This window comes from Lupinus angustifolius, chromosome LG05, assembly GCF_001865875.1.
Source record: "Lupinus angustifolius cultivar Tanjil chromosome LG05, LupAngTanjil_v1.0, whole genome shotgun sequence".
In the NCBI taxonomy this organism is placed as follows: Eukaryota; Viridiplantae; Streptophyta; class Magnoliopsida; order Fabales; family Fabaceae; genus Lupinus; species Lupinus angustifolius.
This window is the reverse complement of record NC_032013.1, coordinates 1780064-1808014: the sequence shown is the minus strand read 5'-3', so window position 1 is coordinate 1808014 and position 27951 is coordinate 1780064. Positions and strand designations below refer to the sequence as shown.

Below are 27951 nucleotides of genomic sequence, written 5' to 3'. Positions count from 1 at the left end.
TAAGATCCTAATACATATTCAATCAAAATTGAATATATTGCTCTCTCAAGATTGAAATTATGCTTAAATATTATACTGATTATGATTTTAGTTGTTTTACCTTATCTTGGTGAAGTTGGACACTGAAGGTGTGATGTTACATGTGAATGTGAAGTGATTTCTAAATGGAATGCCTAGTCAAAATTCTCATCTTCGTCATAAATGGAATAATGGGCCAACATTTAAGTGAATTTGGATAAGCAAATATCCCTCGAAATAATTCTATGCAATTTCTTTTTTATCATTGTGTCACATAATTTATATTTTAATTTTAGAGGAGAGATTCACTATTTCTAGAGTAATTTTAAAAGACTTCATTCACATTTTAGTCATTCATTTTAGAAAAATCCAATGATTTGAATTAGTGAGTAGATCTAAACTATTAAATTTTTATATTATATATACTTAGATATGCGATAGGTTTTCTTAAGTTACTCCTAGAAGTAAGTGTTCCCTTCTCTTAATTATATGGTTGCGTTATGCATACTTTGTTTAATGGAACTATTGTCCTTTATTCAATAGCTCTTTCATTGCTTAATGGAACAAAAAATTATTTCTGACTTGCATCAAATATTTGTAGACAAACGATCTATTTCCCCCTCATCATATAGTAAATGTTTCATATAATATGAAGTGTGAACCAAACTCATGTAGTAAAGTTCTGGCATACGTTAATCCCTACTTCCTTGGTGATTGAGTTTGAGCCAACTAATATGGATGAGGATCATATGTCTCATTTGCTGTTTCAAGTTAATAAGAAAACTCTATTTATTTAAAAAAATTATAAAAATAAAAATTAATATTTTAATATTATTTCGTTTAAGATAACTAAGAAAAACTTACTTAAGTCCGTGTGTCCCTTTATCGTGAACATTAAGCACTTTAGGCATATGAAAAGTATTACAAGTAAATATCTCTTATGTCTATTGTGAAGGGATCCACTTACACGATTTTTTTTCCATCCAAATTACTCTTTATGTATGTTATTTTGGCTTCCAAAACCAATTATTGAATAACTCATCAAAATAGATATTACATAATGACTTTATATTAAATAAACTCATATTTTCCTTAATATTTCTTCAAAACACCCCAAAATAATACTTGAACTCCTTTTGTTGCAGGTATATTCTTTTTTCATTGTTGATAAAACAAGAAATTCTATTCTTATATGAATGTTTTTTCTCTGGATAATTTATTTATGCAAGAAGTCTATTTTATTTTTTTCATTTCTTCTAGAATGCAAACTATGAACCAAAATTATGAATGAAATTGAAATTTAATAGAAGCATTATAGAACAAAAGTATGCAATTGTACCAATCACCTATATCATTTTTGGGTACTACTTCTCACATTTTTTGTTAAAAAAACTAATCTATTTTAAGATGTGTGATTATCCCTACCAATAAATATTGCTCTCATAAATCAAACTATTCACTTTTTAGTTATTATGAATGACTTTATATTAATAGACCAACACTTTTGTTGGTAATCACCCCTAGTGTATCATTTCCACCCATAGTATAAAATTACCATTAACACCCTTAACTTTGCTCCATCTGTTGTATAATACTTCAGTTACTCTTTCAGTGTATAACTTTCCATGGAGGAGAGTCTCAACAAACTCGTCGATGTTCTCTTCGTCGACGCTACTCCGTCGCCGGAAAATCTTGTGCTGAAGCTGCGCTCCGACGATGACGTTAGGTCAGCACTTAACGCCTTCTACTCCGTTCTCCGCCGCGGTCTCGACGTCGTTGACGGCGAAATCCTCCGCTTCGAGTCATGGAACATCTCGCAGATTCAGGCGATTTCTTCATTCTCAAACGCGATCGCTTTTGCTACTCGATCTTTGCCAGGTATCACTCAATGTATTTCGATCATTTCTCGCTAATTCTATTTCAATTTCGAAAATTCGCGGAGTTTTTAAAACTTTCGTATGATTTTCTAGTTCATCTACTTTTGTTTAGTATGTGTTCGTAGTAGTAACTTGTGTGATTCTGATTTTAACGTTCTTGTAGTTTTTGAAGTTGTTATTCAGTGGTTTTTAAGACTGCATATCTCTCTCTCTGTATGCATGGATCAATTGACAACGGTGCAAGTAAAAAACGTTCTTAAACTGACTAAAGTTTTATTGGATAAGTTTCTCATGGAATTAAGAGTTGAATTGCGTGTCCTATATATGAAAATGTGAATTTATTTTGTTCTTCGATGATATACATCAAGATACATGTTTATGTGAATTGGATCAAATGACATGGACTTAAGTCAAAGACATAATTTCATAGTTTACATTATTGAATAACATTTTATTGGATAATTTTCTCATGAAATTAAGAGTTGGATTGTAAAATGCTATGACATAGGTCAGATATACGAAGTTAAACATTAACCCAAAATTATTTAGGTCTTCAATTATATATGTCAAGATACATGTGTGTGTGGATGGACAATTGATATTAGTTAAAGTTAAGGACATTATCACACTGTTGAATAACATTTTATTGGATATGTTTCCTCTTGGAATAACTGCTGGATTGAAAATTGCTATCATGTAGATCATTATATGAACTATGAAGTTTTACATTAATCCAAAATTATTTCGTTCTTCAATGATATGCATCAAGGAAATGAAGAGCTATATTTGATTACATTCTTATTGATGTTCAAATATTGAAACAAATGGTCAAGACGATGGAGAGTTATAGTAATTCAATGGTTGCACGTGTGTGGTGGGAATAGTTTTTGTTTAATTTTGGCGGTCTTTTTTGTGGTTGTTTGTGTGAGTAGTGGAGCAAGCAGAAGGGATACTTGTTGCAATTTTGCAGCGGTCAATAGAATTTGCTGTGTGCTATTTGGAGAAATCAGAGTTCGATGGCGAAGATCTAGGGATTCAGGTATGTTTTGTAAACGAGATTCTGTGGTATTCAAATTTGATGAATGTGCTGCAGGCTTCACTAGATTTTCATCAATATTGTGAAGAAGTTTAATTTAACCCCCCTCTTTTGTTTCATCTTGTTTTTTGCTTTTCATTCTCTTAGAGATCATCTCCTTTGTTGTGTTTGGTGCATACTTCTTTATTGGACAATGGAATTCACTGAATTTCGAGAAAGCTGTTTTTTCATTCCTTGGTCGAATATGGATTACAGGGCAGAAATAAATAATGAAAAAAATTGCGGCCTAGTACGCGAGGCTCCCACGGTCCCACCTAATGGGCTTTCGGGAGGGTAGATGTACGCAACCTTACCCTCTCAAGTGAAGAGACCGTTTCCAAGATTTCTACTTATGACCTTTAGGTCACCAGACAAACAACTTTACCGTTGTACTTTAGGAGCCTTAAAAGGATAAAGTTGTTTTCCAAAAAAGCAAATAAAATACAAAAACAACAACCAAGCCTTTATCTCACTAGGTGGGGTCGGCTTTTACTTAAATAAAGCAAATAAAATAAATAGTTAAAAATCAGAAAGGTATTTCCTATAGGACTTAGGAAAAGAAAATTAGCCAATTGCGGCTGATTCCTCTTTCCCAAATCAGCATCCAACCTCCCCTCTCAAGTTGGGTGGTAGATGTCAATCTTTCCCAACTTGGATCTTTGGTTCTGATAATTAGCTCTTGGAAGAGATTTAATTAAGATGTCTGATGTTTGGTGTCAAGGGAATGTATATTCAAGTCTGATTTATGAAGTGGCAATCTATCTCCACATTTTAGGTTCTGTCGTCTTTAACTGGGTTTAATGAGGTAATGTTCATTATGGTATCACTATAATGAATAACCGCTATCAGTATCTTCAAATACCTCAAACTGTGACAGACCTTAATAGTGTAGTTCGATAAAATCCTAAGTTCCTTAAGCATTCCTTAGTCCTGACAGCCAAGATCCTTGGCAATTACTGGAACTGTTCTGATAGCATCTCAGAATTCGAAGAATATGAAAGTGTTTTTTATTCAAAATTAGATGATACATCAATAAGTTATATATATACACTTGGATGATAAATGCTCTCCTATTCAGAAGAAATAATTGAGCTAATTCCTATCCAGGATTCCAGGAATAACTGTAGCTATTTCCTAAGAGGAATCTCAATATCATTTAATACAATTTTTTGTTTCCAGAACACTATTTCTTAGGATAATTAACTAAACACAGCTTTCCACAAGTTACCTTAGTAACTCTTAGTTGCCTTAGTTAGCCGAGCCATTCTTTTAATGTTAAAAGGTTGTACCGCAGTTAAACTTGCTGAGCAAGCTCTCTTTCCCAGTTAATTAAATCAGAACCAGTGCCAGAGGACACATGTTTTCCTCTTCAATGTTTTCTTATTTTTATTCTAGTTTTACACCTTCACCTTTGAACTGGAGTTACCTTAAGACTTAAGTTAAGAAGCCTTTGTAAGATGTTTATTAATCTCGATGATTAGATTGTACTTTGGACTGATCTTTCTGTATCTTGCTTCTGATATTAGTTCAGGATATTGTATTTTTTTCAGTTGTTCTGATTTCTGTCCTTGACTAAGGTAGAAGAAAAGGTCTTTTGCTAATATCCATTTAGAATAACATCATGTCTGGTCTCGGGTGAGCTAAGGCAACTTAATGTGATGAATATGTTATCAGATATATTTGAAGAATGTTTTTAGAAAAAAAGTATTCACATTAAGGTTTTTTCTTTTATATGTTTGGGTGTATATCCGAGGAGATGATAATGATTTATGATAGACCATTATAGCGTTATTCGATCCATGTAGCCAATCTCATCTAGTGGGATTTAAGGCTTGGTTGTTGTTGTTGGGGTATATATCCGGGGAGGAGATGCCGATGTTTTTCTCTGCCCCAGACTGTGGAATTCGTATGCCTATTAATCTAAAACAAATTGTTACTCTGTATTAAAAATGGTAGTTGTATGTTCTGCTCACTACTTGAGACATATTCTTTATCAATATTTATGTGTTTAGCCGTGCTCTTTTGTGGTAGATTGGTGGTTATCTTTTGTGCATTTCCCTAATTTTTTTTGAAAATATTTCAGAACAATATGATACATCTTTTAGAGACAGCTTTGGTAGATGCAATGGATATGGTGGCAGACATGTCGCGACCTACATCTGCAAGTGCCTTGGTAGATATATTGCCTGTTGTTGATGCTTATTGTGGTAATTTTGTAGATGACTACACCAAATGCCATCTTGAAGGTATCACAATTATACCTAATAACTAACATTCAATTTATTGTTGTCTCGTCATGGTTTTCTGCTATTCTAACCTAGTGCTCTTTTGCATTTGCAAAAGGTTTCAGATGCTCAAAGGAAGAGAAAACAGTGGATTGGCTTCTGAAGACTTTAGATTCTGAATTTGTGCCATGTGATAGGCAAGGATTTGGATTTAATGCACTAACTTATTGTCAAGATCTCAATAAATTTGTCTTTCTGTCCCAGCACTGGGCTGTTGTCCATGGACAGTGTACTCCTCGCTTGGTATCACTGTGCAATAAACTTATTAAGATCAAATATGCATTTAATGAGAAGGCAGTGAGCCAAAGTTTTCAAACGAGACTGTCGTTCACATTGAGGATGTTAAAATTACTCACAGTTCTGACGAAGGATGTTCCATATGTTGAATATGATGGCTCATTGGTGAGGGAAGTTGCCTCATATGCTGATGTTTTGTCAAGTCTGTTTAGAATTCAATTTGAGTTTGTGAATAAAGATGCTACTATTGAAGGAAGTTCTGAGAGCATTGTCTTAATGGTTGTGGAAGAGTTTCTTCACAATGTCCAGGTTATTTTTGGCAATAGCAGTGTTACCCAGAATATCCAAGCATGTATTATAGCATCCATATTGGGGAGTTTGGAATCTTCTGTTTGGAGATATGATAAGTCATCTCCAAATTTGAATCCCCCTTTAGCTTACTTCCCCGGATTCATTGAGAAAGCACTGAAACTCATTAATGATCTAAGGAGGCAAAGGCATTGGGTTCTTCTTGAGCGGAAAGATTTTGATGCAGAATTTTTTGGCAGTTCTACTGGTTCACATAATGATTCTCCATCATGCCTCTTTCATCTGGAGAGTGTTCCTCTGGGGAAGAGTTACACATCTGATGAGCTTCTGGAACTGATATTTCCTTCATCAAGCCAATGGATTGACAATTTGATGCAACTTGCTTTGTTCCTTTATTCTGAAGGTCTAAAATTAATGCCAAAAATGGAAAGGTCATATTCTAGTTCTGCAAAAGTTACAGGAGCATCTGATATTGAGCATGTAATTTGCCATGATGATGAGGCTCTTTTTGGAGATCTTTTCTCTGAGACTGGATGTTCTGTTGCATGTACCGATGGATATGAGCAACCACCTGCTGTTGCTGCTGCTGTGATTTCTATATCCAGCTATCATAATATGCTATTCCAAGCTGCTACAGAACTTTTGAACTTCCTTAAAACATGTATATTCTCTCCTGAATGGCATCCTTCTCTTTATGTGGATGGATGCAACACACTCAGCAGTAGACACATTGATATTTTGCTTTACATACTCAATTGCCAAGGCTGTTGTTCTGAAGATAAAAGTTGTACTCCACATGAAGACAGCAAGATTGGGCATATTCATGAACTATGTTATGATCTTTTTTACAACCTTCTCATGAACCGTGCTTTGCCTGATTTGCTTGAAGATTACCTTGTGGAGAAGATCCTTATAGTTGAGAGTGGTGCCTTTTGTTATGATGATAAGACACTGAGCCTGCTTGCTCACACTTTATTTTGTAGGGTGGGTTCTAGTGGTAGTCAGTTGAGAACCAAAATTTTTAGGGGATATGTTTCATTTGTTGTTGAGAAGGTGAAATCTGTTTGTGCAAAATGTCCAAGTTTTAAAGATCTTGTTTGGACTCTTCCCTCGCTTTTTCACATTGAGGTAGTTCTTATAGCGTTCCACCTGTCTGATGAAGCAGAAAAGGCAATGATGATAAACTTAATATTTTCAACCTTCAAAGAAGTTGCTAACCTGGCAATGGATTTGTACAACACACAGTTAACATGCTGGGCTTTAGTGGTTTCGAGGCTGATCTTAGTTCTTCGTCATTTGATATTTCACCAGCAAACTTGTCCGACATCGTTGCTTTTAGATGTCCGATCTAAGTTGAGGAAAGAACCCCAGTCTGAATCATCATTGTCAAATATGGTGAATGATCACCTTTCATCATGGCCATCAACTGCATTGAAAAATGTTATGGGTGCATTGGTTGGAGAGGAAGTTATCACTTGCTTGACTGAACAACTGATTGATTTTTCAGGATTTTCTGCTTCACTTGGTAGGGATGGCTTGACAATTGATGGCTTAACTTCAAAGTGGAAGGACATTTATTCGACCGTTTCACTGGTTCTGGGACTTTGGAGGGGTAAAAGGGCCTCAGCAGTAGTGGATCTCATCGTTGAAAGATATCTGTTCACTCTGTGTTGGGATATTCCCTGTGCAGGCTCTGGAGAACATCCAATTACATCATGGAGTTGGGACCACCCTTTTGATCTATGTGATATGTTACATTTTTCCTACTTCAGCCATTCAGTTTTAGGCCATCAGCAAGTACTGGGGAAGTTCACTACTTGTCCAGATATTGTATTGAGCTTGCTTCAGCATTTAAATGCTATGTCGATGCATGATGTAATTGAGGAATTTGGTTGGGATTTCCTTAGAAGTGAAATGTGGCTGTCTCTGGTGCTCTCCATTACCAATATTGGCATGTTAAAATATTGTATGGACAATGGAATTTCCGGACAAGGTCTTAACTGGACAGATAATCATTTTGAAGACCAGAAATATGTTGAACTTGCGGGAAACATGGTATCCTCAATGATTGACTCTGGTCAATTTCCTTTGCTAGTGAGGCTTTTTTCCTCCTTGCTGACAAAGTATGTGCAGATTCATCAGAAAGCTTTCCTTGCTACCATTAGTTGCAGGCACAAACAGGCTTCTGGATTTTCACCACTCTTGCTTCTAAAACATACTAGAATTGACAAATTCTTGCAGGATGAGCTCCTGGAGAGGAGCGGTTGCAATGCAGGTGTGCTGGAATCTTGTCTTACCCTCTTATCTAGGTTTGATGCAGCTATTGATAAAAAAGCTTCAGGAATTGTATCTAGGACCTCTTGGGAGTGCATGTTTCATGGCTTTCCTTTTCACCTTTCTACTTCTAGTGCAGTTATGTTTTCTTGTATAGTTAGCATTAGAGGACTTATTTATGCTCTGGATGGATTACTCAAAATAAATGAAGCAGGAGGAAATGCAGATATGGATGTTGAGGTCCTTAGAGAAATTCTGAATGCAGTAATGAATGTCAAGTTTGATAGGATCCTTGAAAGTATTCATGTAAAATGTGACACTATCTACCACAGTTTGAATGCAGGACTTGAATGGTCAGACTATGCTAACTTAATTTTAATAAAGCAAATGGAAGAGTTTATAAGGGACATCAATGCTGGAGGAGTTAGTGATGGCAGTATCCGTGAATGGATAATCTGTCAGGTAATGGAGATAGTAAGTAGCCATAGAAATGACCCGTCAAAGTCAGTCATACTCAACTTCTATCTTGGTGTCGAAAGTGTGCCAGTTCAGATCAACAAGCTTTTGAAGTTGCACCATAGTGACTGTTTGTTTCTAATTGACTCTCTAGATACGTGCTACTCTGAATCAGTGAATTTGAAGGTTCTTGGTTTCTTTCTGGATCTTGTATCTGGAGAGTTGTTTCCTGATCTCAAAAAGAAGATACAAAGGAAATTTCTTGACAAAGATATTCATTGCTTAGCTCAATGGTTGGAAAAGAGGATTTTAGGCAGCATAATGGATTCTTCTAGCGAGCTCAACTGTGCAAATGGGAGCTCCAGTTCTCTTAGGGAAACAACAATAAATTTTGCTCTGTGCCTAGTATCATCATCCTCTGAGAAACAATCAAAAGAATTGCAGCTTCATATGTTTGAATCAGCAATGTTATCACTTGATACTGCTTTTTTGCTATTTGATATACATGTAGCAAGGTCATATTTCAGTTTCATTGTTCAGATTTCAAGAGGAGAATCATTAATGAAACAGCTTTTGACAAGGACTGTAATGCTGATGGAGAAGCTGGTGGGCAATGACAATCTGCTTCCAGGTCTTAAGTTTCTGTTTATCTTTATTGAAACTGTCTTGAGTGATTGTGGATCTGGTATAATTTCCTCACGAAGAATAACTAAGAAGTGTTCATCTGGAAATGTTCCTGGGGTAGTAGGACATGTGGCTGTTCAACCGGTTGGATCCAGGAAGAATACTGAGACCTGTACTCTTTCTGCCAATCAAGTAGGATCAGCCTCTCTTGAATGTGATACAACTTCTCTAGATGAGGATGATGCAACTTCTGATGGTGAGGTTGTTAGCATAGATAAGGATGATGAAGATGCTAACAATGACAGGGACCTTGCCTCTAAAGTTTGCACATTTACTTCTAGTGGCAGCAATTTCATGGAACAGCATTGGTACTTTTGCTATACATGTGACCTAACTGTATCAAAAGGCTGTTGCTCTGTCTGTGCAAAGGTTTGCCACCGGGGCCATCGGGTTGTCTACTCCCGCTCAAGTCAGTTCTTTTGTGATTGTGGAGCTGGGGGTGTTAGGGGTAGTAACTGTCAGTGCTTGAAACCTCGGAAATTCACCGGAAGTAGCACTGCACCTGTTCACGGTACTAATATCTTCCAGCAATATTTACCCTTTTCTGAGGATGGAGATCAGCTGCCAGATACTGATTCCGATTTTGAAGAGGATATTAGTTCAGATGTAGATAACTCAGTCAGATTATCTATTCCAAAAGAGTTTCAAGATGGGATACTATTGTTATTGGAAGAACTTGATATTGAGAATCGGGTGCTCCATCTTTGCACTTCTTTGATGCCATCTATAATTACCAGAAGAGCCTCTCACCACAATAACGATAAAAAAATCATTTTGGGTGAAGACAAGGTCATTTCTCATGGTGTTGACCTCTTACAACTGAAGAAAGCATATAAAAGTGGATCAATAGATCTAAAGATAAAGGTAGATTATTCAAATGCCAAGGAGCTTAAATCACATTTAGCAAGTGGTAATCTTGTGAAGTCCTTGCTTAGTGTTAGCATTCGAGGTCGACTTGCTGTTGGTGAAGGTGATAAAGTTGCTATATTTGATGTTGGACAGTTAATTGGTCAGGCCACCATTGCACCTGTGACAACTGACAAGACCAATGTGAAGCCCCTTTCTAAAAACGGTGTTCGCTTTGAGATTGTACAACTTGCATTCAATCCTGTGGTTGATAACTATCTTGTTGTAGCAGGCTATGAAGATTGCCAGGTCCTCACATTGAATCCTCCTGGTGAAGTGATTGATCGCCTTGTGATTGACCTGGCTCTGCAAGGCGCATATATTAGACGGGTGGATTGGCTTCCAGGCTCACAAGTACAGTTAATGGTTGTGACTAACAGATTTGTCAAAATATATGACCTGTCCCTGGACAATATCAGTCCAATCCACTACTTCACTTTGCCAGATGGTATGATTGTGGATGCCACTCTTTATCCAGCTTCCCAGGGAAAATTGTTTCTTGTAATTCTTTCAGAAAACGGAAACATATTCAGTTTAGAGCTATCAGTCAATGGGAACTTTGGGGCTATACCATTGAAGGAAGTTATACAGCTTCAGGGGAAAGAAATTCATGCAAAGGGCTCATCATTGTACTTCTCTTCAACTTATAAGCTACTGTTCATGTCCTTTCAAGATGGTACCACATTGATAGGCCAGCTAAGTTCTGATGCAGCCTCTCTAGTTGAGTTCTCTTCTGTATACGAGGCGCAAGAAAGTAAGCTGTGGCCTGCTGGACTACATCATTGGAGAGAGTTGCTAGTTGGAAGTGGATTATTTATTTGCTTATCAAGTGTGAAGTCAAATTCTCCACTTGCTGTGTCAATGGGGGAACATGAAATGTTTGCACAGAGCATGTGGCATCCAGTGGGCCCAACCTCACCTATAGTTGGTGTGACTGTATACAAAGCGCTATCAAAGGATAAAATCCACTGTCTTGTGTTACATGATGATGGTAGCCTTCAAATATATTCCCATGTTCCTGTGGGTGTAGGTGCTAGTTTGAGTACGGCATCAGAGAAAGTTAAGAAATTGGGTTCTTCTATCCTCAATAACGCCATTACAAATCCTGAATTTCCTATTGATTTCTTTGAGAAGACTATATGCATTACATCAGATGTGAAGCTAGGAGGTGATGCCATCAGAAACGGGAATTCGGAAGGTGCTAAGCAAAGATTGTTAAACGAGGATGGTTTTCTTGAAAGTCCTACCCCAACAGGTTTTAAGGTATTTTTAGTTCTTGTTACTTTTGTTTTAAAGTGAATGTTGTTTGATAGAAAAATATAAAACATATGTACAACAAGGATGAGGATAAGGTATCCTCTAAAACAAGTAAAACCAACAGGGAGAAAACAGTAGAACTAGGGGAAAAACTAGGAATTTATAAGGGTTTTCGATCTCTTTACAGATTAGAGATGGACACCCTACCAAAAGGAAAAAACATAGAGATGGTAACACCATTAAAACAGTCTTCGGTGGAACACCCAAGAGAGGCTAAAACCACAAATATGTCCAAAATATATTTTACAACCAGGAAACACTGAAAGATGCATGTGTTCCATCCAATCAGGCACACTAGATTTGCTTAAAATGTATATTTATCCTCCATTTTGATTTTGCTTTTCCCCCCTGCTTCAAACAAGAACAAATTTTGGGTTGGAAAAAGTTTTTCTAACATGTAGGATAATGGCTTACGATAAACAAATACATTTAGTCTCAATATAATGATGGCAATCAGTCACTGACAGTCATGTTAGTTGCTTTGAATCATATGATTGTCTTTTATTGATTATAGCTTCTTATTTTCCTAATTTTTGTGTGCATTTACAGGTATCTGTCATCAATTCCAACCCTGATATAGTCATGGTTGGTTTTCGAGTTCATGTGGGTAATACATCTGCAAGTCACATACCTTCTAGTATCACTACTTTCCAGAGAGTTATTAAGTTAATTGAAGGAATGAGGTCCTGGTATGATATTCCATTTACTGTTGCTGAATCACTACTTGCTGATGAAGAATTTACAATCATAGTTGGGCCAGCTTTTAATGGCTCATCACTACCCAGAGTAGACTCACTTGAAATTTATGGTCGAATTAAATATGAATTTGGCTGGAAAGAAAAAATAGACGCAGTCTTGGATATGGAAGCAGGAGTACTCGATTCAAATTCATCACACACTGGATCTGGGAAGAAGCACCGTTCAGTGCAGTCTGCTTCTATTCAGGAGCAAGTAATAGCAGATGGGCTTCAGCTAATTACAAAGTTTTATTCATCATGTAGGCAATTTGTTTGCTCAAGTCTTGAGGAAGCAAGGATGGATCTGGGAAGACTGAAGTGTAAGCAACTACTAGAGGCAATATTTGAGAGTGACAAGGAACCGGTTTTGCAAGCTTCTGCATGTCATGTCTTACAGACTGTTTTCTCCAAGAGAGAGATATATCATCAAGTAGTACATAGTATCCTTTTCTTTCTACACACCAAGTTTTTTTCAGTGCATGAAATTCTTATCCATGTGGATGTAATGTTAATCACTACTATTTGGACTCTTTCCACATTAGGTTAAGGATATGATGCGGCTTCTTGGAGTGGTTAAGTCATCATCATTACTATTGGCAAGACTTGGTATTGGTGGTACAGTAGGGAGTTGGATTATTGATGAGTTTACTGGCCATATGCGTGCAGCTTGTAAAATTGCACTGCAACGCCGTTCTAACTTCGCAATGTTTCTGGAGACAGATGGTATGTTTGCATTTCTGACTTATTCTTAAATACATAGCACTTAATGTTTTTAAATATACATAAAATTGGTGGGGTGGGGAGCGTATGACAACATTGATGTAACACCAATACCTTCAGGGGAGATAGGTTTGTAACAAGTAGAGGATGCATATGTAGTGTAAGAAATCAAGAAAGTGACACAATTCAAAAGGTCGAAACTAGACACATACAACAACAAAAATTAAACTTTATCACATCTAGGTGGGATTGGCAATATGGATCAAATCACATCATAATACTCTATCATATAAATCATGCCCATTCACAAACCATTGATATATAAATCCTTAACTATTTCGCTTATAGTTTTTGTTGGTCTCACTCTGTTTCTAGTAATTGGAATATCATCCATTTGATCTACTCTCCTTATTGGAGCTTCTTCAGACGTCCTCCACACATGCCCAAATCACCTAAAGTGAGATTCTACTATCTTTTCTATAATAGTTGCTACCCCAACTTTCTCTATTGTATTTATTCCTAATCCTACAGTGTTTAGTGTGCCCACTCATCGAAACAAAACACACGAAAAAAAGGAGAGTTGATAGTTTTCTTCCAAATAGATCTCCATTCTCATCTTTCTCTCTCTGTCTTCTGTACATATCCTCTTGGTTGAAAAAAATTGAACTAAGATTTCGCAAAAGGTCTTCGAGTTTATAATATAAAAAAGATAGTGTTGTAAAAGTTTAACCTAGGCTAGGAAAATAAGAGAGAAGAAGAGAGGAAGAGAATTTTGTTTTTATTTAATCAATAGATACAATAGATGAACCGCACTATATATAGAGGTTTGGAAAGCTTGTAAAGAAAGCTACAATAGGAGGTAACTTTCATTTTGCTTTGTTTGGTAATATGTTGTTGTACTTGGTACTGTTCTGATATGATATAAGCTGTTTATTGTGCCGGTGTAGGTTCAGAGGTGGTGGATTTGCTTATGCAAGTTCTATGGGGAATTCTTGACTTCGGGCAGCCTGATACACAAACTCTGAACAGCATTGTTATGTCTGCAGTTGAACTTATTTATTGCTATGCCGAATGCTTGGCTTCACATGGCAAAGATGCAGGAGTGCGCTCTGTTGCACCAGCTGTTGAATTACTCAAGAAACTTCTTTTTTCATCCAATGAAGCTGTTCAGACTGCTAGCAGGTAGTTTTGCTCATTACAGTTTCACTCCTTTTCTAAATCTTTTGTTCCGTTTTTCACAACTTTATTTTCCTTCCAGTTTGGCCATATCTTCAATATTGCTTCAGGTCCCATTTCCAAAGCAGACTATGTTAGCTACAGATGATGCTGTTGAGGGTTTAGTATCTATTCCTGCCCCTGCTGACACAGGTGTTGGAAATAACCAAGTCATGGTTGAAGAAGATGCTACCACTTCAGCTGTTCAATACTCTTGTGATGGTTGCTATACTGTACCTATACTTAGGCGAAGATGGCACTGTAACATTTGTCCTGATTTTGACTTGTGTGAGGCTTGTTATGAGGTATTAGATGTGGACGGACTTCCTCCACCACACTCAAGAGATCATCCTATGACAGCAATTCCAATTGAAGTTGATTCAGTAGAAAATGGCATTGAGTTTTACTCCATATCTGAATATGTTAGTGACCCAAACTTGTCTGTCCCGGATGATAGCACCACGAAGAATTCTTCTCCATCAATCCATGTCTTGGAAACTAATGATTCTGAACGGTTTTCTGCTTCATTGGCTGATCCTGTCTCAATTTCTGCTTCAAAACAGGCAATAAACTCTTTACTTCTTTCTGGGCTTCTTGAACAATTGAAAGGGTGGATGGATACAACCACTGGAGTCCGAGCAATTCCTGTTATGCAGCTTTTCTATAGGGTGTCATCTGCTGTGGGTGGACCTTTTATAGACAGCTCAAAGCCTGATAGCTTAGATTTAGAGAAACTAATCAAGTGGTTCTTGGATGTGATTAATCTCAATAGACCATTTTTAGCTAGAATCCGATCGTCATTTGGAGAAGTTGCAATTGTGGTCTTCATGTTTTTCACATTGATGCTTAGAAACTGGCATCAGCCTGGTGGTGATGTTTCCATGCCAACACAGAGTGGAACTACTTGCACACTTGATAAAAATGATATCCAATTTCCACCATCCACTTCAGCCACTGCAAAGACTTTAGTGGATGACCTAGAGAAGAAAGATTTTGCCTCACAGCTTATTCAAGCTTGTGATTCTCTTAGGGAGCAATCCTTTGTAAATTATTTGATGGATATACTGCAGCAGCTAGTGCCTGTTTTCAAGTCCCCTGTTAATAATGAGAGCATGCATAGTTTGAACACAGGGACTGGATGTGGGGCACTGCTCACAGTACGCAGAGATTTACCAGCTGGTAAATTTTTGCCTTTCTTTTCTGACTCATATGCCATGGTCCATGGAACAGACATCTTTATTGATTACCACAGGCTGTTACTAGAGAATGCTTTCCGACTGGTCTACACCCTTGTTCGCCCTGAAAAGCATGACAGAACTGGGGAAAAGGAAAGGATCTACAAGATGTCATACGGCAGGGATTTGAAGCTAGATGGATATGAAGATGCTCTTTGTAGTTACATTATCAATCCTCATACTAATTTTGTAAGAAGTTATGCCAGGAGGCTTTTCCTGCATCTCTGTGGGAGTAAGTCTCACTATTACAGTGTTCGGGACAATTGGCAGTTCTCTGTTGAAGTGAAGAGACTTTATAAACATATAAGCAAGTCAGGTGGCTTTCAAAATCCCATCCCATATGAAAGAAGTGTGAAGATTATGAAGTGTCTTTCCACTATGGTAGAAGTAGCAGCTGCACGTCCTTGGAACTGGCAAAAATACTGTTTGAGGCATGGAGATATTTTGTCCTTCCTGATGAATGGGGTATATTATTTTGGAGAAGAGTCTGTTATTCAGACTCTTAAACTTCTTAATTTGGCCTTCTATACAGGAAAGGATAATAGTCACACTTCACAAAAAACAGAGTCAGCAGATGTGAACTCAAACAAATCAAGTACCACACCTCAAGAATCAAAGAAGAAAAAGAAAGGTGAAAATGGTTCAGAATCTGGTTCTGAGAAGTCCTACTTGGATATGGAAGCAGTTGTAGATGTCTTCACTGACAAGAGTGGAGTTGCCTTCAAGCAGTTCATAGATTGTTTCCTTCTGGAGTGGAATTCGAGCACTGTACGTGCAGAGGCCAAATTAGTCCTGTGTGGTGTCTGGCATCATGCTAAACCAGCATTCAAAGACACTATGTTAATGTCTCTCTTTGAAAAAGTTAAATTCCTCCCATTGTATGGTCAGAATATTGTGGAGTATACTGAACTCGTGACATGGTTGCTTGGAAAATCCCCTGATACTGGCTCAAAACACCAGATTTATGAACTTATGGACCGATGCTTGACGCCCAGTGTAATTAAGTGCATATTTGAGACACTCCATTCACAGAATGAGCTGTTAGCTAACCATCCAAATTCCTGCATCTATAATACTTTGAGTGGCATAGTGGAATTTGATGGATACTATCTTGAGAGTGAACCTTGTGTTGCCTGCAGCTCCCCTGAAGTACCTTACAGCAGGATGAAGTTAGAATCTCTAAAATCTGAAACAAAGTTCACTGGTAACCGTATCATTGTGAAATGCACTGGGAGTTACACCATCCAGACTGTGACAATGAATGTTCATGATGCCAGAAAGTCAAAATCAGTGAAGGTTTTAAACCTATATTATAATAATCGGCCAGTTGTTGACTTGTCAGAGTTGAAAAATAACTGGTCTTTGTGGAAGTGTGCAAAAAGTTGTCATCTTGCTTTGAATCAGACTGAAGTTAAAGTTGAATTTCCCATTCCAATTACTGCATGCAACTTCATGATTGAACTGAATTCTCTCTATGAAAATCTTCAGGAGTTGTCTCTAGAACCACTGCAATGCCCTCGTTGTAGTCGTCCAGTCACGGACAAGCATGGTATATGTAGCAGATGTCATGAAAATGCATATCAATGCAGGCAATGCCGCAACATTAATTATGAGCATTTGGATTCTTTTCTGTGTAATGAATGTGGATACAGCAAATATGGGCGGTTTGAGTTTAATTTCATGGCAAAGCCAAGTTTTACGTTTGATAATATGGAGAATGATGAAGATATGAAGAGGGGACTGGCAGCTATTGAATCAGAGTCAGAGAATGCTCATAAGAGATATCAGCAACTTTTGGGCTTCAAAAGGCCCTTGCTTAAAATTGTATCCAGCATTGATGAGAGTGAAATGGATTCACAGCAAAAGGACCCTGTGCAACAAATGATGGTTTCTTTACCTGGCTCGTCTTGTAAAATCAATCGCAAAATTGCCCTTCTTGGAGTCCTCTATGGTGAGAAGTGCAAAGCAGCTTTTGATTCTGTCAGCAAAAGTGTACAGACACTGCAAGGGCTACGTAAGGTGTTGATGAATTATTTACACCAAAAGCATTCCGATAATGGTGTGGCTTCAAGATTTGTAGTTTCCAGGTCACCAAAGAATTGCTATGGCTGTGCAACCATGTTTGTAACGCAATGTCTAAAACTATTACATGTGCTAGCCAGGCATCCAAATTCCAAGAAACAACTTGTTTCAGCTGGAATTTTGTCTGAATTATTTGAGAATAACATTCATCTTGGTCCTAAAGCTTCTCGTTTCCAAGCAAGGGCAGTCCTTTGTTCTTTATCTGAGGGTGATGTAAATGCAGTTACAGAGTTGAACAGTTTGCTACAAAAGAAAGTTATGTACTGCCTTGAGCATCACCGCTCCATGGATATTGCTGTGACTACATGCGAGGAGATGCTATTACTTTCTGAGGTGTCTTCTTTGGCTGATGAATTCTGGGAGTCAAGACTACGTATTGTATTTCAGTTGTTGTTTTCTTCCATTAAGTTAGGTGCAAAACATCCTGCTATATCTGAGCATGTCATTCTTCCTTGCCTTAGAATTGTATCTCAGGTATGTACACCTCCAAAACCCGATACACCAGATAAAGAGGAAGGCCTTGGTAAGCCTTCTGTACAGACAAAGGATGAAAGCAATCCAAATGTATATGGGTCTTTAACTAGTGCTGTTGTTGTGACCAAGTCATATTCTGATCCATCAGAAAGAAATTGGAATGCCGCTCCCAAGACTCGGGATATCCAATTATTGAGCTATTCAGAATGGGAGAGAGGAGCTTCATATCTTGACTTTGTTAGGAGGCAATACAAAGTTTCTCAGGCTGTCAAAGGTGCTGGCCAGAGGTCACGAGGCCAAAGGCATGACTACCTGACACTTAAGTATGCTTTGAGGTGGAAACGTCATACCAGTAAATCAGCTAAAAGTGACTTATCATCGGTTTTTGAGTTGGGATCATGGGTTAAAGAACTTCTTCTCAGTGCTTCTTCTCAATCTATTAGATCAGAGATGTGCATGCTTCTAAGCTTGCTTTGTGCTCAAAGTTCATCCAGGAAATATCGGTTGCTAAACCTATTGGTTTCTTTGTTACCTGCAACACTTTCTGTGGGTGAAAGCGCCGCAGAGTATTTTGAGATACTATTCAAAGTGACAGATTCAGAGGATGCTCGTTTATTTCTTACTGTTCGAGGCTGTTTACGGAAAATTAGTACTCTAATCACCCAAGAAGCAAGCAAGGTTGAGTCTTTGGAAAGGAGTCTGCACATTGATATATCTCAGGGATTTATCCTTCACAAGCTCATAGAGCTTCTTAGTAAATTTCTAGAGGTTCCAAATATCAGATCCAGGTACAACTGCTGCTTGAATGATTTAATGTTGAGCTAATATTTGGTTTTAATATCTCAAAGAACTAAATCTTTTTGCCAGATTCATGCAAGATGACTTGCTTTCTGAAGTTCTTGAAGCACTTATTGTAATCCGTGGCTTGATAGTTCAAAAGACAAAGTTGATAAGTGATTGCAGTCGGCTTCTAAAAGATCTTTTAGATAGTCTACTGCTAGAAAGCAGTGAAAATAAGCGACAGTTCATTAAGGCCTGCATCAATGGTTTGCAAATACATGGGGAGGAGAGGAAGGGGCGTGCTTGTTTGGTATGGATTATGAATTTATTTTAAATTTACTTTTAATTATATTTATTTATCTTATTCTTTAAAATGTGTTATAGCATCCAAAAAAGTACCAAATTAGTTCTGATTAATAGACAAGATATTTACTTTACGATTTTTTTTACATATGCTTTGTTGTGAATTACACATGCTACACATGAACTTTATTTAGTTTACATGTATAATATATTATGAACTAAAAATGATCTATTTGCATTTGTAGTTTATATTAGAGCAGCTATGTAATCTTATCTGCCCGTCAAAACCTGAACCTGCATATTTGTTGGTCCTCAACAAGGCTAATACCCAGGAAGAGTTTATTAGGGGATCAATGGCTAAGAGTCCTTATTCGAGTTCTGAAATTGGTCCATTGATGCGTGATGTTAAGAATAAGATCTGCCATCAGTTGGATTTGTTAGGTCTTCTTGAGGATGACTATGGAATGGAGTTGCTAGTAGCTGGCAATATCATATCTCTTGATTTGAGTATTGTACAAGTTTATGAGCTAGTCTGGAAGAAATCAAATCCATCTTCAAACAATGTGACTAATTCCAACTTGTTGTCTCCTAATACTGTTGCCTCATCCACAGATTTCCCACCTATGACAGTTACATACCGCCTCCAGGTTTGTTATTACAATTTAGCATGTAATATGTCTCATCTCATTTATGAAAAAGTTGTTTTTGAGTTTATACTATTTTTATGATATACACATTTCAGGGATTGGATGGTGAAGCAACTGAGCCTATGATTAAGGAGTTGGAGGAAGATAGAGAAGAATCTCAGGATCCAGAGGTTGAATTTGCTATAGCAGGTGCTGTTCGTGAATGCGTTGGATTAGAGATACTATTGGGCATGATTCAGGTTTAAAGGATTCTTTTCTCTTAATACTTGTTGACTTAAATATATTAGAGAGTTTTTTAGTTTGTGGTTGTTTCTAAAGCTAATCATTTATTAATTAGAAACTTTCCCTTGTTATTCGATTGGAAACTTTTGATTATAATAATAGGAATTGGTGAACATTTAATGTTATAATTTAAAACGTAGTTGTATTATGTGTGTAATGCTATAGATGTGGACAAACCATGCTGCAAAGGTATAAATTGGCTATCATACCATAATACAAGACACTAGATTTAAGTATCTTGGGTCAATCATATTATGTGATGGGGAAATTGACAGAGATGTAAACCGAAGGGTTCTAGCAAGGTGGATGAAATCGCGGAATGCTTTGGGTGTCATATGTAATAGAAAGGGGTCACTCAAGCATAAGGGGAAGTTTTATTGCATAACTATAAGACATGCAGTGTTATGTGGGATTGGATGTTGGGAGGTAAAATGTCAACAAGATAATAAACTCTATGTAGCAGAGATGAAAAAGTTATGTTGGATGAGTGGACACACTAGACAAGATAGGATTAAAAATGAATGCATTTGGGAGAAAGTTGGAGTACATCCTATTGTAGAAAAGATGGTAGAATTATGCTTTAGGTGGTTTGGACAAGTTTACAGGAGTAGATCAAATGAAGGTTAGTCCAATTTTTAGAGGAAGAGTTAGGCCAAGAAAAACTATAGGCGAAGCAATTAGGAAAAATTTATAGATCAATGCTTTGTCAATGAACATAGTTCATGATAGAGCATTATGGTGTCGTTTGATCCATGTAGCCAATCTCACGTAATAAGGCTAAAGCTTGGTTGTTGTGTGTAATGAATGCATGAAGCATGACTTAGTATCTTGAACTTCAAGACTATTAGATCCCTTGGAATGAGCTCACCCTCAAATATTGTTTACGTGTATGTGTCAGGTAAGAAATGCAAATTGATTCCAAGCATGTATTTACAATTTAAACCTATATTGAAATGATTGTTATATTATCTAAATTGTTTATCTGAATTGTTGAGTGATTTGCAAGTACTCAGCCTTTTCTATATAAGAAATATTGATTATATGATGTCTTAGACTTCATTTACATATTCTTTTGTTTTTAAAGACCATTCCAGTCTGTTGAGAGGTTATCTCACTTTTAACTAATGCACAGCGTCTGCGTGATAATTTCAAGTCCAACCAGGAGCAATCGGTTGCAGTTCTTAATCTTCTTATGTACTGTTGCAAAATTAGAGAAAATAGACAGGCTTTGTTGAAGCTAGGAGCTTTAGGCTTACTTCTTGAGACAGCAAGGAGGGCTTTCTCAGTTGATGCCATGGAGCCAGCTGAAGGCATTCTTTTGATTGTTGAAACTTTGACATTAGAAGCAAATGAAAGTGACAATATAAGCATCACCCAAAGTGCCCTTACTGTCACTAGTGAAGAAGCTGGGACAGGTGAACAAGACAAGAAGATAGTTCTCATGTTCTTGGAGAGATTGTCTCATCCATTGAGCCTTAAGAAATCAAACAAACAGCAGAGAAACACGGAGATGGTTGCTCGGATATTGCCTTACTTGACTTACGGTGAACCTGCTGCCATGGATGCTCTCGTCCAACATTTTAGCCCTTACTTGCATGATTGGGGAGCATTTGACCGTTTACAGAAACAGCACCTGGACAATCCAAACGATGAAAGCATTGCTCAGCAAGCTGCAAAGCATAGGTTCACACTAGAAAATTTTGTTATGGTTTCAGAGTCACTGAAGACAAGTTCCTTTGGGGAGAGATTGAAGGATATTATCCTAGAGAAAGGTATAACTGAAACTGCAATAAGACATTTGAAAGATAATTTTGCCAATGCAGAGCAGGCTGATTTTAAGACTAGTGCTGAATGGGGACTGGGATTAAAATTGCCGTCCATCCCTCTTATATTGTCTATGCTGAGAGGTTTGTCAATGGGCCATCAGCTCACTCAAGGGTGCATTGATGAGGAAGGTATCTTACCCTTGCTGCATGCCTTAGAAAGAGTTTGGGGAGCAAATGAGATTGCAGAAAGGGCTGAAAATTTGCTGGACATGCTATCTAACAAGGGAGGAAATGGAGATGGATTCTTGGAGGAGAAAGTGCGAAAGTTGCGGCATGCTACCAGGGATGAAATGAGGCGCCAGGCTTTGCAGAAGAGACAGGAGCTGCTTCAGGTATTTTCAGAGTATATATCACCATAGTTTTGCAATTCTGACCACTGAAATTTACTTGTGTTCTTGCTGAGTCTTTCTTTTTCTTATGTATGCATTCTTGAATTTTATTTTTATGCCGAGCAAAGGAGTTGGTAATTGTATACATAATAACTTCTGCCTGCTTCTTTGATGGTCTAATTTTGTTTTGAATGTAATGCTTTGTATAAAATAAATAATTCTACTTCTTAAACCTTTTACAATGGAAATGCATGATGAGTTACCAAGAGGATTCTTTGTTGAGTTTACTGCTTCCCTGACTGAATCTGTATTTACATATAGGACATTGTGTTATTTACTTTACCTTTTACTCTAGTTAGTCCAGTAGAAAATTGATTTCCTTTAACTCAAAATTGTACTTTTCTTTGATATAGGGGCTTGGAATGCGTCAAGAACTGTCTTCAGATGGAGGCAAGCGCATTGTTGTTACCCAGCTAGTCTTTGAAGGCTTGGAAGATGTACAGGAGGAGGAGGATGGGCTGGCATGCATGGTATGCCGGGAGGGATATAATTTAAGGCCTGGTGATTTACTTGGTGTTTACTCTTACAGCAAGCTTGTGAATCTGGGTGTTGGTGCTTCAGGAAGTGCTCGTGGAGATTGTGTGTACACTACTGTTAGTTACTTCAATATTATTCATTTCCTTTGTCACCAAGAAGCCAAAAGAGCAGATGCTGCCTTGAAGAATCCTAAGAAAGAGTGGGAAGGGGCTACCCTTAGAAATAACGAATCTCTATGTAATTCTTTATTCCCTGTCAAAGGTCCATCTGTTCCACTTGCACAGTATAGTCGCTATGTCGAACAGTATTGGGACAACCTCAGTGCTCTTGGACGAGCTGATGGAAGCAGGCTCCGCCTGCTGACTTATGACATTGTTCTGGTATGTCCTTCAGCTGCTATGTATCTCTCCTCTTTTTGTTTCTTAATGTAAACTTACAGAAGTTCAGGACTTGATACTAATTAAAGAATCTTGAATACAAAAGTTAAAACTTGGATCAGTTAGATAGTTTATTCACTGGGTCAAATAATTTCTCTCCAAATTTATTTATAACCACAAGCAGTATACACTGTATAGAGGGCGAGGCTTGGCACAACGGTAAGGTTGTTTGCCTTGTGACTTGGATGTTATGGATTCAAATCACGGAAACAGCATCTTCGCTTGCGAGGCTGTGTACATCTATCCTCCTCAGACCCTACTAGGTAGGAGCTAAGTGCACTGAGCCACACTTTTTCAGTGTACACTAGGCCCTATTAGGTAGTAATTTTTGCTCACCATGTATATCTTTCCCTTTGTAGATGCTGGCTCGGTTTGCAACAGGAGCATCATTTAGTGTAGATAGCCGGGGTGGGGGACAGGAAAGCAATTCTCGGTTCCTCCCATTTATGATCCAAATGGCACACCATCTCCTCGATCAAGGGAGTCCCTCCCAGCGCCGAGTAATGGCCAGGGCTGTATCAGCATATATAACCTCTTCCACATCAGATGTCAGACCTTCCACTCCATCTAGCACACAACCTACACTGGGGACAGAAGAAACAGTCCAATATATGATGGTGAACTCACTTCTATCAGATTCTTATGAGTCTTGGCTGCAGCACCGCCGTGCTTTCCTCCAGCGTGGAATTTACCATGCACACATGCAGCAAACACATGCTAGATCACCAGCTCAACCATTATCCACTTCGGACACTTCTCAGAAAGTGGAATCTGGAAGTACAAGCCACCAAAGTGACACTTCTGAAACAGGGCAGAGTAATGAGCTGCTGTCTATTATCCGACCAATGCTTGTTTACACCGGCTTAATTGAGCAGCTACAGCATTTCTTCAAGGTCAGGAAATCCACAAGTGTTGCATCTGTAAAAGCAGAAGGGGGTTCATCTATGACCGAACGTGAAGATGAAAGTGGGACCTTGGAAGGCTGGGAAGTTGTTATGAAAGAGCGACTCTTGAATGCGAAACAGCTGCTTGGATTCTCCAAGGAGATGATGTCTTGGCTTGATGAGATGAATTCTGCTAGTGATCTGCAGGAGGCCTTTGATATAGCTGGCCTTCTACCTGAGGTGTTTTCTGGTGGGTTCTCCCAGTGCCAAGAGTTTGTGCATGCCGCAATTAATGCTGGGAAAAGCTGAAAAATGAAGAAAATGTTTTGTCTTACTTTCGATATTCAAAGATTAAAATCCTGTGCTAAAGGAATGTAAAACACATGGATTTTGTTTTTTAGATCACATGAAGCTTATGGAAAAGGAAATGGCAAATATTAATATGAATATGGGCTGAGTATCTTAAAAAACCATGCTGCTCATCAGATTCAGTCAATGAACAGATAAGTTTTGAAAAGCCAAAATCCAATTCTATTTCCTACCAAATTGCAATGTGGGGACTAAAGTGCATGATCCAGATTTTGATTTAGGAGCCAACAGGTGCCTATATGGAAAAATATTTAATACGTATACACTGACAGTGTAAGTATTTTTTTACACTGTTAACCAATCATTCATCATGTGCTGACATTTACACTAACGCTGCATAGATTTTAAACTCATTGAAATAACTTGAGTTGCAAATTCATTTTTGAGGAAATATTTTTTCTTCTCTTTGGTCAAAGAAACATAAAACAAAGCTTATGTGAAACAGGAAAAAGGCATTGCAAATAAAACTCAAGAGTCAAGATCATGTCATCCCAATCTTCCTCTTGAGTCTTGAATCTATTGAGCAAAATTATTCTTCATCCTAAGGTCACAAAGCAGAGGACTGAGATGTCATTTTCTCTTGAAATGACATTGTCAACTTCATGATCATGTCTTCCTCTATTATGCAAACCAGTGACCTCAAGGCTTGCCATTTCAACCCACATTAGTATATTGACCAACTAATGTTGAAATGAAATGAAGAAAAATATTGTCATTGATGACTGTGTTTATATTAAAGATTAGAGTTCAAAAGTTAAACAGACTGATACAAAAGCACATCAGTATATATAGTAGCAAATTGCATCTAAAGCATGGCTATTTTGGTTACTTTTGGAATAAGAAAAATCAACCAAAATTTGTGTTCAACATTTGAGATATCAGTATCTCTACAATGTCATTCTCGATATCACCAGATTTACCATCATCATCAACCACTTTAACTCTATTATCTTCTTTTCACACCATTTTTTTAAGTTTGAACTTTCAACACCACTCTTATACTGACTTATCTTTTCAAAGACTTATATGATAATATTAAAGAACTAAGTGACACTTTTATTGTTGAAGGTCCAATTTGTTGTTTTAATTTTATGAAAAAATGCTATTTTCTTTGCTTTGGTAATATACACAATTGCACATGCTGCTATTCTATTTCTTTTCCAAAGATTGTGTTATGTTTTACCTTCTCTATCCTTTCCCAGCTTCAGAATGTATGAATCACATCATATTTCTAGGTCCAATTTACTTCAGTTAGTTTATCAAAGTTCCATTATATATCAAAAGAAGATTAGAAAACCAAAACAAAACCTTCACAGTACACATCTAATGATCTAAATAATGTAAATATAATGACCTAGCAAGGTAGTAAAACCACACCTAAACAAAATTGTTCAAGGACACCTTGTATACAGCAAAAGGTAACATACATCATAATTTCCTGCTAAAAAGAGAAAGAAAAAAACATTATACAAACACCTTAGAGATTTTAAGTAGAGAAAGTGTACTATAAGAGTTGGACATATTTATCAATGGCACCAAGAAAAGATTTATATCTCTAATATAACTGCTTGTATTCTAATTTCCTCAAAACTTACGATTTTGAAAGTAGAATAGATATCTATTGTCTCAGATCTTATCTTATATGTTGTCTCGTACCAATTACAATGAAGTAAAAACTATAATAATCATAAAATTTATTGATACGTCGTATTTGTATTAGCAGGACAACAAATCTTTGTTTTTCAAAGCATTAAAAGGATTGAAGTCCTTGAACAAAAAGAGCATTAAAAACTTCCATTTGATGTTTGTTCAAAGTCAACCCAATCTCAATTCCTCTACTATTATTCCTACTCTCTGATAGAGAAAATGCTCCTGTTCTATCTATAGAAGTCATGTCCACTTTCTTAGGCCTTCCCCATCCAAAATTAACACTATAAACCTCAAACCTCAAACCTTGGTGATCCTGCAGTAGAGAATATTCTACCCTCCCTCATAGAATGCATATTTGAAACCCAATTCTCTGAACCATTTAAAATGTTGGAGTGTGAGTTGAAGAGAGTGCTTTTCCAATGACATCAAAGAATGAGAATTCATAGAAGAAAAGACGTTGAACTGGTGGGAATCTAAACCAGAATATGTCAAAGAAGGTTAAAGGGATAGAGATTGGAGTAAGGGAAAAGGTTGTTCCATGTAATGGGGCCACAGAGAAAGGTTCTTGTTGATGTTGATTCATGACTTGTGGATGGAGAGAGACAAGATAGGCTAGTATCACAATTACAACCTATTTATATATGCATGTTTTTGCTTCTCTCTCACTTATTTTAACAAATAATAATGAAATAGTTGTTTTTAGTATTTGAAATCATAACCTCTTATTCACAAGACAATAAGAGTAACCAAGTTGTTTGTTCTCATGGTTTTTCTTAATAAGACGAGAATATTCCATTGACTCAGTCTCCCTTCTCCACTTAATGGACTACACTGAATGAATCTAAGAACCTTCTCACCAAAATTCCTCTCAATTCACCAGCAACTACTTACTTGAAAGCCATTATTACAGCAAAATTATGAGAACTCTTCCAACATGCTTTGGTAACTCCGATCCGAAGCGGCCAGTAAAGTATAGACAACCTTTGACAAGGATAGAAGATCAATGTCGTCTCTTTTCTCTTGCACAACTCCAAAAGGCCACCAACAATTTTAACCAATACCAAAAAATTGGTGCTGGTTACACACTATACAAAGGTTGTATCAACATTGGTGGAACTGATTCTTACCCTGTTTGGATTAAGAGGTTTTCTAAGGGAGATGGTAATGCACAGACACATTTATCTGATTTCAAGAATGAAACACAGCTGCTATGCAATCTGATATTCCTAATCGGGTTCTGCTAGAAGAACGAGGCAATCGCCGTGTACGAATACAATGTCAATGGCTCTCTCCATGATCAACTATACTACGAATACAACAAAGTGAATCAAACATTGTCATGATCAACTATACTATGAATACAACGAAGTGAATCGATTCAGGTAGATTGCAGTAGAGTTAAATCTGGATACCTTCCCCCGGAGTATGCTATCAATGGCATACTGATAGATAAGTGTGATGTCTACTTGTTTGGTTTGATCATGTTAGAACTAGTACTAGTATGCGGAAAGAAACTGATCAATGCTTTGATTGAGAGACGCGATCTAAACAAGGCTGAGGATAAGGATAGAAGTAATGATGATTGTGATGGTGAGGAGGATTGGAAATGTTATTATTCGGAAATTCAAGATCAGGCCAGACTAATATGTAATAATGCAAAAGGATATGCTGATAAGTTTATTGATCCATATATTTTTTGGAAAATTATACCAGAATGTTGGAAAGCATATATGAATATTGCTACGAGGTGTTTGCATCCGGAGGCAATGGAACGTCCAACGATGAGGGAAGTGCAATTGAAGCTCGAGCATGCACTAGAAATTCAAGACGCTGCAGAGGATGCTAATAACCAAGGAATTGTTGCATAACACATGGAAATTGGAAAGTGAATATGCTTATCTGTAAGCAGGGATTTTAATTTGGATGGTGATTCTAAGTCATGAATGTCTGAAACTATATTTTCTAATTGTGTTGTGTTAGTTATGTTTTCTATGCTTCCTTAAATA

The 27951-nt window shown here is 37.3% G+C and overlaps 2 protein-coding genes across 4 annotated transcripts; both read left to right on the top strand.

Moving 5' to 3' along the window:
* Positions 1583–24462, top strand: LOC109347387 (auxin transport protein BIG-like). 3 transcript variants are annotated; one of them, XM_019587205.1, is made up of 15 exons: positions 1583–1896; positions 2828–2934; positions 5054–5216; positions 5314–11384; positions 11988–12605; positions 12718–12898; positions 13843–14077; positions 14154–18689; positions 18769–18991; positions 19230–19631; positions 19727–19870; positions 21046–22071; positions 22482–22985; positions 23402–24249; positions 24328–24462. In XM_019587205.1, the coding sequence occupies exons 1-14, from the start codon at positions 1644–1646 to the stop codon at positions 24233–24235; spliced, it is 15297 nt and encodes a 5098-aa protein (XP_019442750.1). In that variant the 5' UTR covers positions 1583–1643; the 3' UTR covers positions 24236–24249; positions 24328–24462. The 3 variants fall into 3 exon arrangements, with proteins under 3 accessions (XP_019442750.1, XP_019442751.1, XP_019442749.1); XM_019587206.1 differs by having other exon boundaries at positions 22524–22985; positions 23402–24462; XM_019587204.1 differs by having other exon boundaries at positions 23402–24462.
* On the top strand, positions 26863–27813 carry LOC109346930 (receptor-like protein kinase ANXUR2). The gene is made up of 3 exons (XM_019586670.1): positions 26863–27106; positions 27151–27209; positions 27328–27813. Exons 1-3 carry the CDS (start codon positions 26863–26865, stop codon positions 27811–27813), a joined length of 789 nt encoding a protein of 262 aa, XP_019442215.1.